At 40.3% G+C, this 13,053-nt stretch overlaps 1 protein-coding gene across 1 annotated transcript in view; it reads left to right on the top strand.

The window, feature by feature from the left end:
• Positions 1-391: 391 nt before the first annotated feature.
• The window catches only part of Bltp1 (bridge-like lipid transfer protein family member 1), a 160,631-nt gene continuing 147,969 nt past the window's right edge, over positions 392-13,053 (top strand). The window contains exons 1-5 of the mRNA XM_090356623.1: positions 392-605; positions 2,247-2,329; positions 9,246-9,375; positions 12,116-12,232; positions 12,913-12,991. Of these exons, the coding sequence (XP_090212749.1) occupies positions 9,279-9,375; positions 12,116-12,232; positions 12,913-12,991 (293 nt within the window). The 5' untranslated portion in view covers positions 392-605; positions 2,247-2,329; positions 9,246-9,278. The remainder of the gene's footprint in view (positions 606-2,246; positions 2,330-9,245; positions 9,376-12,115; positions 12,233-12,912; positions 12,992-13,053) is intronic.

Here is a 13,053-nt window from a genome sequence, read left to right as displayed (position 1 = left end):
AACAGTGGTGAGCATCTCGAGGAAGACTTGGTTGAGAAATTCTGTGTGTCAACATTTCACATCATCAAGCTCCCTTTATTGATGGTGATAGACTGTTTTCCTTCTATTCTATGCAGACCCATTTTTCCACATACACTTATCTAATTGTCTTGTTTTTTTTAGTCTCCTTTTCCGTCGGGGGTTTATCTGTTTCCTCTGGTATCAGAAAAGCCATTAACCTAGGCGCTTTTAGCAAATAAGTTCTTAAGGGATCAGCTCAGCTGGCTGAGGCTCCAAGCTCCGCCCCCAATCAGGAAGGGCGGGGGGGAAGGGGGCGGGGTTTAGCGAGTTTCTGGGCGGGGCTCCAGCTGGGCACCCTGGGCGCCGGCGCTCTGACGTGTGACGTCGCCGGTTGACGCAGCCGCAGTGCCGCGGGCCTCAGATTGGACCCTCCCCTAGCCCACTCCTTAGAGTGCCTGGGGGCCCTGCAGCCCGGAGCTGGACCCGGGTGGGCTCGCCGGGGCGGCGGGGCTGGAGGGCGCGGGCACCGGCAGAGCTCGGTAGGCCAGCGTGGGGCTCCTGGGTCCGCAGAGTCCCGGGAGAGGAACCCGGCGCTGCTGGCCGAGGTGAGGGTGGGCCGGGCCGGGTCGCGCGGAGGAGGGCGGACCCTTCCCAGGGTCTGGTGGCTGGCTCAGCTTCGGCGCGGCCGCCTGAGGTGGCGGCGACGCCCCTGGTCCCTGTGGCGTCCTCACCCGCCGCGCCAGGGCCTCGGGGTCCGGGTGCCGGGGTCCGAGGGAAGACCTGGCGGGGCCAGGACAGCCGGGGGTCGCGGCCTGCGCCTGCGGGGCCTCTGCGGGTGGAGGCGCGTCCGGTGGCCCCGGCCCTGCCCGGTGCTGGAGGCGGGAAGCCCGGTGCACCTGCGAGCTGGGCTGTCAGCCAGCGGGCCGGGAATAGGAAAGATGCCATCGCCCAGCTCCGGGTGGCTTCTCCACGGGCGGCCAGACCTCAGCGCTTCCCGGTCTCGGCGAAGCTCGGGTGGGTTTTATGTTCTACATGGGAGCGTTCCGCGGAAGAACCTCCATCAGCAGAATCGTTGGCTTTGGGTGATCTTCATATGAAGATGGGAGAGGTTCTCTGCTCAGGACAGTATCAATTACCCCTCCTCCTCCTGTTGGGCTTAGGCCAGGTGAAACACATGGGTTGCAAGGAAAGGATTCCTGTAAATTTCCTCTGCATGGCAATTCTGGGGTTTGTAGCTGTCTTCAGAATCTTAAGTTTCAGCTGGTTTCTTGTTGCTGCTTTCATGTTGTGCGTGCCAAGAAGGCTGAGTTATTCTAGCTAGACCAAAGTAGAAGAACGATGAATGATGCTTGTAATCCTAGGTACTCAGGAGGCTGAGATCCGAGGCTCGCGGTTCCAAGCCAGACCCCACAAGAAACTTCTTGAGACTCGTATCCCTATTTAACTGCCAGAAAGTCAGAACTGCAGCTCAGCTGGTAGAGTGTTAGCCTTGTGCTCAGGGACAGTGCCCAGGCCCTGAGTTCAATCCCCTGGACCAGCACAAAAAAGCAAAACAAAGCAAAAAAGTAGACTTAGGGAACTATAGATTGCCTTAGGTATTACATGTATTATCTGTATCTAATTATACATGCTTAAAATATAAAAAAAATATAAAAACGCAAAATACACGTTTTGTGGACTTTTTAGTTAAGTAAAATATATTGTATCTATATGTATACAAGTATGATTAAAATGTAAATATATGTAAGATAAAATATATAAAACATACTCATATATTACATTATCTCACAATCATCAAAATCCCTATTACTTTGTTATTATTCTCGCTTAATATATGAGAGAACCAAATCCTAGAGCAATAAAGTCTGAAGTTAGAGTTGTGATTCAGCCAGGGAATCTTGACTCAACTCCTTTAGGGTCCCTTTATCAAAATGCTGTACTAAAATCAAGCATCTTAAGAATTTGCAATGGATATTCACTTTTAGAAAGTGTGCCAAGTGCTGGGAATAGGGAGGAAACGGTGACATCCCCCTCCCCTCACACTCTTTCCACAAGTATAGTGATTTTGAAAGATCTTACTTGAGAAAGTATGGTCTTATTCTAGATTTTAAGAGTATTTCTTATTTTGAAACTTTAAACAAGGAAATAGTGAACTAACCATAAAAGTTTCCTTGTGGGTGACTATTCACTTTGGTAATACAGCCAAAAATGCCTTGTCTAATTGGCTAAAATGCTGTTGTTTTTAGATTTGTTAAAATGAAACACTGAAGAAGGGCCTTTGAAAGGCAAGAGGAAGAGAAAAAAAGAACATTTTATACTAAAAGAAAAGGCAAGTATTTTGGGAAAGATTTTTTCTACTTAAGATAGAGAAAAATAGATAAATTTCTGCCTCATTTGTAGTTTAATCTGTGTATCAATAGCAAATGGGAATGGAATATTGTGTATAATGGAACATTGATGTATAACGTGACCGACAAATCAGACATCGATCCAAAAGTGAGATAAATGATTTGTCGGTCACATTATAGATCAGTGTTCCATTCCCATTTCGCTTTCCTTCTTTTTGTTGAAGTGATGAGTTTTTTAAAGAACATTAGTGGTAGCTTAGCTAAGATAGTTCTTCTGTGTGTGTATGTAGATATGCATATGTGTTGGTGAGGCCCAGTGCTACTTTTATTTTTGCTTTGTATTTTTAATGACTTCATCATGTCTTTGGGGAAGAGATGGCACTTTACTGCTTGAAATAGGTTCAGAGAGATTCATTACTTTGCCTGAGCTATTTTACCACTGAGGGAAATATTAGGAACAGCCTTTACAGTTGAAAACTGTTTTTAAAACCTATGCTATTTTTTAAGGACTTTGTCATTGCATTCTTAGTTGGTGTTCTACCACTTGAGCAAGTCATCCTTTCTGATGCTATTTTAGATATGGAGTCTAGTGGACTTTTCTGTCTGGGTTGGCTTTGACTATGACCATTTGGCACAGGACCTGGGCCATTATTTTTGATTGAATGTTATCTTAATTCTGTTAGATTTTATAGTTGACAGGTAAAAATTGTCTGTTTTGAATAGAATCCTGAGATAGAAAAGGATGTAGAATGACTTACTGGGTCATAAGGATTATAGCAACTAATCTGTTTGGCTTAAGATAATTGTCTATTTTGCTTACTTAATTAGGGCATTATATAATTTTGGTTTGTAAACACAGAGCAGCTGGTTCTAGGTAAAATTGTTAAAGAAGGTTATATTTGCTTTTGTTGCCTATTATTCCTTCACTTTTTTTTTTTTAAAGATTTTTCTCTATTTTCAGGAACCCTTGAATTTTTGTGGTGGTGTTTATAGATCCTGCTTGCTAATAAAAAACAAATACCTTAGTTAATTTACAGTAGTAACACATGCTAATAATTGATAGTAGATAATGTGTGCTCTGTGATGTTTTGATCAACAATGCACCACATATACTGAGTGAGTGACAATAAGTAACTTTCGTCATTTAATATAGTATATTTTTTATGTTTGTATTGATGGCATTTCCAAGAAACCTGTTCTGCCTGTAGAAAGTATAAAATGAAGTACATACAATTATGTATTGCTCATTATAGTTAATAGCAAACAATAGCATTTCTGGTTTATGTATCTCATGTATAGAATACTTTCTATTTCTAAAGAAAAGTTCATTATAAAGCAGTGTGCCATGTTGGACTAGGGCCATGTGTCTTGTCTCCTGATTTCACGTTTTTCTCTCATGCTTAACTTAATCTCATGTTGTATTACTTGTCATGAAAATCCACTGCTGATGTTAATAATAGTAGGTCCCAATGAGTGATTGCTATGGAAATGAAATACTCAGGATTACAAAGCTAGAAATGTGTGACGAGTATTTACCAGTCAAGCATGTCCCATTCTACCATAGTTGTAATCTTGAAGAATGGGAACAATATGATGAAAGCTGTTAAGGGATCTGCTACATAGGAGGCAATGAGACGAAGGCCTGTGGAGAGCTTTCTAATGACCTAGCATAGAAGAAGCATGTCCTTTTCAGCACCGTGACACTTAAGGTTAATTTTCCATATTGAAAGAAAAGTCTGGCCCCACCCTCAGGGTTGAATTCATTGCTAGTTCTGAGTGGTTTTTGTGATTTAAGCATCATCACTCATTTCATATGTGAAAGGGAGTGCTGAGACCTCACAGTGGAGGAAGATTACTTGTCACAGCAAATCTTCCATATGGACAGAATCTCACTGTTCTGTAAATGGATGCCTAAAAGTACTTTGATCTGTAAGAGGCCAAGTCAAGGTCAGGTTTTTAGGTTTTGAAGTAACAGTCTTGCCTGGGAGCAATGTTCAGGATACAAATGGAGTACCTTTTGTGATCTGGCACAAGGAGGACTAGGACTTCCAATGGTTATCAGTAAGCACACACTCCCGGCGACCTACAGAAGCAGTAGGTGCTCAGGCATGAGTCAGCTTCTCTTCCCCTTGTCCTCCTGAACTGCTGTGGCGGTGAAATGGAGAAGTACTATTTGGAAAGAAACATGCCTTTCATTATCTGCCTTGTTTCTTTGGTGTCACTCTGGCATACCTCCTTTTCTTGATGGTCTTCCATCAAGATGATCTCCCAATACCAAGCCCATGTTTCTCCTTCTAAACCACTTCCTCAATTCAATAGTGAATCAAGATATAACAGTTTTTAGGTCCTGCTCAAGGATTTCTTCCCAGGTTGTTGCAGCTAAGTAAGACACTCAAACAATTCTGGAGGGATTACAACATCTGTAGCTGCATCAAAAACTTGGCCAGGCTTTTTTTTTTTTTTTTTTTTTTTTTTTTGGTCAGTTATGGGGATTGAACTCTGGGCCTGGGCATTGTCCCTGAGCTCTTCAGCTAAAGGCTAATGCTCTACCATGTTGAGCTACAGAGCCACTTCCAGTTTTCTGGCGGTTAATTGGAGATAAGAGTCTCATGGACTTTAGTGCTCAGGCTTTGAACTGTGATCCTCAGATCCCAGCCTCCTGAGTAGCTAGGATTACAGGGGTGAGCCATCATGCCCAGCTTGGTCAGGCTTTGAACCTTGTATCCAAGGTCTGAATGAGTAGGAATAGCATCTGCTTCTGGAAGAAGGCTCTCAAGAGTCAGGAGTGAGGAAGTTGGTTTCTGTGGTTGACTGGTGAAGCAGCTACATGGATGTGAGTGAGGATGGCAGTTAAAAGCTCCCACAGGAGGTTTCTGAGCAAGCTAATAAAATGTTGTTGGGACTAAAACAGGAAAACATAGCAAGATAAAAACCTATGAATATGAGAAAGAAGAATCCCCAAGAAACATCACAGGAAGTGTTTAAAAGTAGATCTCTAACTCCTCTTGTTCTTTTTATTTTTGTTTTTATTTGTGGGACTCTAGGTTAAACCCAGGGATTTATGTTGGGCAAATGCCCTACTTCTGAGTTTTACACCCTTAGGCTCAGAGAAAGGTTTGGTAGAAGATTTTACAGACATCAACAAGGACCTTAAAAAGTTTGACAATGAGGACCCCACACTGTAGTTAGAGTGTGTCTCTTGTGGCAGTCCCATCTCACCTGTTCAGAAAGCCATTCAAATAGCCAAAGCTATTTTAAAGTTGGTCTAGATTTTTTTCTTTTTTCTTTTTCTTCTTTTTTATTTTATTTTTTTGCCAGTCCTGAGCCTTGAACTCAGGGCCTGGGCACTGTCAAGGCTAGAACTCTACCACTTAAGCCACAGCACCACTTCTGGCTTTTTCTGTGTATGTGGTATGAAGGAGTTGAACCCAGGGCTTCATGCATGCAAGGAAAGCACTGTACCACTAGGCCATGCTCCCAGCCTCTACCCTGGATTTTGTCCTTAGGAATCTCTTGAAGCTGATTCTGTATCTTTTTCACATATTGCTGTCATTCTTTGATGAGTTATTTTTGGAAAACAAGGTTCCTCTTGGCTTTCTGCCTTAGTTTTTTTTCTTATTGCAATGTATAGGGGTTATAGTTATATTCACAAGGTAGCAGGTGCATTACTTCTCACACACTGATACTCCTCATGTTTTTGTCCTCATTTCCCTCTCCCTACCCCTTCCCAATCATCTTGTTTTCTCCCCTTCCCTTTCCTATTTCAAATAAACATATATACAATATGCCAGGTAACAAAGTCAGATACTGTAACAAATATGAGATTAACCAAAGGGCAGCAAAAGAGAAGAGAAATAACATAGTACATTATGAACAACAATCACAGGATATAAAGCTTGTTTCCATATCCTGGAGATCCTTTCATTTAGCCTTATCCTATATAGGCTTATGTATCTAGGTTTTGAGCTATTGTAATTCTCTGCTAGGAGAGTCCTAGATGTGTACTAATTATTACTAATGAGGGAAACCATTGAGCCTATGCTCCTTTGGGTCTGTGTAGCTACTCGTTTATTGTGTCAGGCACTTAGTTATATACTGTTGGGGAAAGAAAAGGTGGGAACTGGGAAGCTAGCCAATAGGACGAGAGCCATCATGCTATCACTAAGGTTCCGGGGAAAACTTTTAGGTACTGGGCGGGACCAGTGCAGGAAAGTGCATGGGACCTGCACTGGGGTGGGAGTGGGGGCTCAGTCAAATCACATGCACAGAGATGAGAGGTATGCAAGGAATGCCTGTCCAAAGCCCTTTCCACTGAACTGGAATGATGAACAGGCCTAGAGGTGGAGATAAGGCCCCAACATGTCTGGCTTACTTAATGTGATTTTTTCCCAAGACTTTTAATTTCCTTACAAATGAGGGGGATGCATTCTCTCCCCCCTCCCACCCTTCTCTCTCTCTCTCTTGTCAGTCCTGGGCTTGAGCTCAGGGCCTGAGCACTGTCCTTGGGCTTTCTCAAGGCTAGAACTCTACCACTTGAGCCTCTATGTGTATGGTACCAAGGAATCGAACCTGGGTCTTCAAGAGTGCGTGCTAGGCAAGCACTCTACCACTAGGCCAAACTCGCAGCCCCGGGGATGTCATTCTTTCTGATGGCAGCATAGAATTCCATTGTGTATAAATACCACTTCTTCTTGATCCAATCATCTACTGAGGGGCATCTGGGTTGGTTCCATATCTTTGCTATGGTAAATAGTGCTGCAATGAACATTGTTGTGCTAGTGGCTTTAGTATGTCTTTGTTTCTGGACGATTGGGTAAATGCCAACAAGTGGATTTCTGGGTTATAGAAGAACTCTATGTTTAATCTTTTGAGGAAACACCATACTGCTTTCCATAGTGGTTGAATGAGTTTGCACTCCCACCAACAGTGTAGTAGCGATCCCTCCTGGACTGCCTTAGTTTTAAAATCAGTCATTTCTTCAAAGGGTCCTGATTCGTCTCCGTAGAAGTAGGTTTTAAGAATATAGTTCTGTGTTCATTTTTAGTGGCATGTTGCTGTTCCCTGGACGTGTTGATGAAAACATACATATATACACATACACATACACATATTCATAGCAGCCACATTTTTAAATTTATAGCTCTGCTTATCTCTCCATTGATATTGAAAACCCTATCTCTAGTTCTTATTACCCAGGACTCTTAATTTTCATCCTCTCTCTATATCTACAACAGTGAATAACTTAGCTTACATCTTCCTGAATGTATTTATTTAATAGATCAATCTGGGCGCATCTTTCTCCTCATGCTGCCTTAACCTTCTCTGATTGCTCTCCTGCATGGATACCCTACTTGACCTTCTCAAGTCTGATACCTCTATCCTGGTTCTGACTGATGGTCGGGAAGCCTTCTTGTGAAGGCGCTCTTCTCATTCTGCCTAGGCTCTGACAGTGGAGCTAGACTGCTTTTCCCTTGCCACTCTTCCAGCTACTGTGAATATGCTGCACCTGGCCCCTCTCTTCCATGTATGCCCTTCCTATCACTCTGATTTTGACACTCAAAACTCTGACACTCTGAAGTGCTGCCTCTGCTTACAGAAGTAGATCATTAATTTTTCCCAGAAATCTAACATCCTACTCTAAGACACTGAGATTCTCGTGTCTCTCTTCCTCATATGCAGATGCCTGCCTTACTCTGCTTTAACTTAGTTTTAGGTTGGGTTGTTAAGGATGAGCAGAGGAAGAAACAACCAACTTCATATTCTCCCCCCTTTACACTCATCATTTGCTCATAAACATTGTGCTCTGCCTTTTTTGCTTTTTTTTTTTTTTTTTTTTGCCAGTCGTGGGTTTGAGTTCAGGGCCTGAGCACTGTCCTTGGACTTTCTCAAGGCAAGAGCTCTACCACTTGAGCCTCACCACCACATCTGGCTTTTTTCTATGTATGTGGTACCGAGGAATCGAACCCGGGTCTTTGTGCATGCTAGGCAAGCACTCAACCACTAGGCCAAACTCCTGGCCCTCTTTTTTGCTTTTTGGCTCTTTTCTTGAGACAAGATCTTACTGTTGTCTGGGATAGCTTTAAACGCACTGTATAGTCCAGGCTGCCCTCAAACTTGAGATGCTATTGCCCCAGCCTCCGCAGGGCTGAAATCGTAAGTGTGTACCATCCTTTCTGGCTGTAGTAGACATATCATATTAGAGTTAAGCATAATCTGCCCGGTGTAGGTTACTCACACATCATCCTAGCAATTTAGGAGACTAAGATTTAAGAGTCATGGTTCAAAGCTAGCCAAACCCCTGAGATTCTTAACCAACACAAAGCTAGAAGTAGAGATGTGGCTTAAATAGTAGAGCCATGAATGAAAAAGCTGAGGGAAAGCCAGGTGTGGGTGGCTTATTCCTGTATTTTAGCTTCTTAGGAGACTGAGTTATGAGGATCCAGAATCAAAGTCTTGGCAGGAAAGTCCATGAGATTCTTATTTCCAAGTATCCATCCCCCCAAAACAAAAACAAAAACAGGAAGTAGAATGGTGGTCAAGTGGTAGAATGTTAGCCTTGAGCACTAAAGCTTACAAACAGCACCCAGGCCCTGAATCCAAGCGTCAGGACTAGAATGCACAACACACACCCACAAGGATCATGTCTTAACAACTGAAGGTTAATCTTTCATTATTGTTGCAATGATGCAATAAAGAAGACATAAATATGATCCATTGTCTATATTTAGATAGAAATGTGGATGTATTTTGTTTGCTGTATTTCTTGCATTTCCATAATTGGAGAAAACAAACTGATTTAGTAAACCTTATTTATTCAATTCACCTTATCTCCCTTTCCATAATTTCTCTATCAGTTAAAAAACCTTTAATTCAGAATTTAACCTTTGACTTCTTCAGGCCTACAGATGCTGTTCTGCAAAAACTTCAGTAATGGATCAAAGGAAGAATGACAGTATTGTCCCCAGTATCACTCAATTAGAAGATTTTCTTACAGAACACAATTCCAATGTTGTTTGGCTCCTTGTTGGTATGTTGAATATATTTTCTGCTACTTTATTGCATATAGTCCATGACGATTAGCAGTTAGGAGATTTTAAGCAGTGGTTTACTGAACTTGGAATGCTTATAATACCACTTTTATTTTGTTATTTATTTTTGACTTTTCAGCAGCTTTCGATTTTGTTTACCTTTTAAGTTATATTTTTATTATCATTAAGGAGCTTCAATGCATTACACTAATTTATATGTACAGTGTCTCTTGATCAGTGTCACTCCTGACACCATTGCCTCCTCCATCAGTCCCAACCCTACCCATTCTCTCAAGTTGCATGGTTCCATTTTTATATGTGTACATTGACTATTATGACTGTTTGCTTACCATCCTTCTTTCCATTTGTCCACCTTGCTTCATCTGGAGCCTTACCACTTTTTGGGAGTTGGATACTTACAAGGAGGGTGGTGGGGCTAAGGGAACAGGGGTGGGTAGATGAATCAATCAGTAATTCATTGTATATACCACAAAATTAAGAATGGTTAGCGAATAGGTGGGTCAGAATGTTGAAGGGGGTGAAACTGGAACTGGGAGGTATCATTTAATAAAGCAGTTTATGAATACAATGCATGTTGATAAGTTTCACCTATTTTCAGGAAAGAAAATCTTAATGTATCTATATTTCCTGAAACTTCTCTAGAATGTTCTTTACCTTTCCTTGCATACTTCATTACCTAACTTAGGGAAAGTGGGTGGAAAAAAAGAAACTGCACTGAGCTTATTTCTCCAGTTTCAGAGCACCCCTCCACCCTACCCATTATACACAGTTCTGTTTGTTTTTATTATAAAACTAATAAATCCTCACAGTAAGTATATTTTTACAGTAAAATAGAATGAAATCTTTTAATATGCTTACCTTTTGTGTATTTGACAATGAGCTGTGCTATTTATACATTTTTATATAATCTAGAAATTTTCTAGTTACACATAAATAGTTTAAAATAGTGTATCATTAAATAGCAGAGAGTAAAGGAGGAGGAAGGCTGGAGTGAGTGAATGGTTGGATGGTATGGGGAAAGCAGAGGAAGAAATACAAAAATAATACCAGATAAGGGACAGATTACCAAGGGCATTTATTACCCAGCATACTTTTGTGAAAGAATGGTATCTGATCTGAGATTTGGTACTTGAATTGGAAACAGAGGGGAAAAATAAGAAGGATAGGAAAGGAAAAGGAGGATAATGATATTGATGGATATGACATAGGATATAGTATATATGGTAGTCATAGATAGGCATTCTGGGTATGTTTCAGAGCTCAGCATATCTTTTAATATATTGGACAACTGAGGCTAATAGATACTGAATCACAAATATAGGTTACACACCTGTGGTTTTATTTTTTTCACAGTTTGTTACGCTTTTTGCATGGCACCACGCATACTAACACTTTTTAAATCAGAGATTGATCTATATCCAATTTTCCTTTTTCTTTGGTCACGAGCAGGAAAGCATAGATTATGCTCAGATGAATTAAAAATGTTTCAAGTATATGTTTTTTTTTCTGTTTTAGTTACTAAATAAATACGTTTTGGGAAGAGAAAGCTCATGTTTCTGGATAGTCAGAAAAATGTTCACCTTTATTAGGCCAAAAGTACATAACAAATTCATTCCCAAGCTATTTTCCAATACAGGTTGCAGCCTTTAGAAAGAAAAATGATTTTTTTTAAATTAGAGAAAAGTCACTTTAAACATGTCAACCTATTGTTGGGCACTGGTGACTCATGCCTGTAATCCTAGCTACTCAGAAGGCAGAGATCTGAGGATCGTGGTTCAAAGGCAGCCTAGACAGCAAAGTCCATGAAACTCTTATTTCCAGTTAACCTCTGAAAGAGTGAGCTGTGACTCACTGTGGTAGAGTGGTAGCCTTGAACTGAAGAGCTCAGGGACAGCGCCCAAGCCCAGAATTTAAGCCTCATGACTGACTGAACAGCCAAACTGTTCTTTAAAGAAATGGTAATAGAAAAAAAAAAAGAAATGGTAATAGAAGTAGAAATTTTCATCTAACATTGCAGTAGTGAATAAGACAACCTACTATTTGAAGAATGTCATTGAATGTGTTCCAGTTTTTACACATAAATAATTTTTTCATGAAAAAATGTAGTCACCTATTAAATTTATAGTCCCTCAAAATTCTATCTCACGAATACATAAAAGATGTAATACAAACAGCTATTAGAATAGTTTTCTTTTTATAAAATTCATTTTCAAATTAAGAAAAAAATTTAGCATGTGTTTCATAAGCAACACCCCACTAAATTATTTGTTTAAAATTATATAACAAAAAGCAAAAGCAGTCATGGGCCGGGCTGTAGCTTTTGCCTAGTAAGTGCAAAATCCTGGGTTGGATCTCCAGTACCAAAAAAGAAAAGAAGAAGCAGTCACTAAGTCTTAATAAAGTGCAACATTTTTAATGGTAATAGCTTGGTCATAGCAAGTGCTTTGGTTTACCTTTTTCTCTCCTTGCTATTGTTTTTTTCTTAACAAAAGAATTTGTATGCAATAATGAGTAGTCTGTGGTAAAATAGGAGACAGGTATGAAATATGCTGTGGCCTTCATGGAAGTAGTTCTCAAATGCTGTTTTTATTAAGTTCTGTTTCTTTCCTCATATTTGGTACATTAGTTTTTGGCTTTCATTACTAATTTATAATAGTTTCAGACATTACCATTTAGAAGTCAACTTTATAATTTCTGACATTTTCCCCCCTTCAACAGCTACTATTTTGTCCTGTGGATGGATTATTTATCTCACATACTATAATTCAAGGAATGTTGGTCTGATTTTAACATTGGTTCTTAACAGATTATACAAGCATGGCTATATCCATATTGGTAAGTTTGAATAGCACTATTAATTTTCTCCCATATAATTGTTAGTGTATAAGTTTTATTTTGTCAATAGGTTGTATATAAAGATATTTTGGACATAGTAATATTACATATGGCATTTTCCCTCCCTCCCTCTTTGTCCCGCATGCCCTCCTTCTCTCTCTCCTGCTTTCTTTTCTTTCTCCCTCTCTTCTCCCCTCCCCTCTTTCCTTCTCTCTTTCTCCTTTTCCTTTCCCTTTTCTCTCCCCTCTCCCATTTCCCCTCCTTTTCTTTTCTTTCTCTGTGTGTGGACTGGTATTGGGGCTTGAATTCAGAGCTTGGTGATGTTCTTTAGCTTTTTCACTCAAGGCTGGAGTTCTGTCACCTGAGTCATATCTCTACTTTTGGCTTTTTGATGGTTAATTGGAGGTAAGAGTCTCATGGATTTTCTGTCCAGGATGTCTTCAAATCTTGATCCTCAGAGCTCAGTCTCCTGAGTAGCTAGGATAATAGGTATGAACCATTGGTGCCTAGCTGACATTTATTATACTGAGGAAATGCAAAGTTAGAAATTTGTAATATTGTTAACGATCTTATAAAGGAATTGGGAAGAGATTAATTATTGAATAAATTGAATACCAGCCTTATTTTAGGCTTTGTTAACAGTTGCATTGATGGCTTTTTTTTTTTCTCTCTTACAATAGGTTCCTTTTCTTTCTCTGTTCTTTCTGGAAAAGTCATGGTTCGTGAAATCTATTACATTACAGAAGACATGTCTATCAGGTAACAAAATAAAACATAAAATGACACAGACAAACATGAAATACTGTAAAAATATTCTAAGT

This window comes from Megascapheus bottae, chromosome 23 (genome assembly GCF_031878675.1).
Source record: "Megascapheus bottae isolate mThoBot1 chromosome 23, mThoBot2.hap1, whole genome shotgun sequence".
Classification (NCBI taxonomy): Eukaryota; Metazoa; Chordata; class Mammalia; order Rodentia; family Geomyidae; genus Megascapheus; species Megascapheus bottae.
Note: the sequence above shows the minus strand (reverse complement) of the source record. Positions and strands in the feature narration are given on the sequence as shown.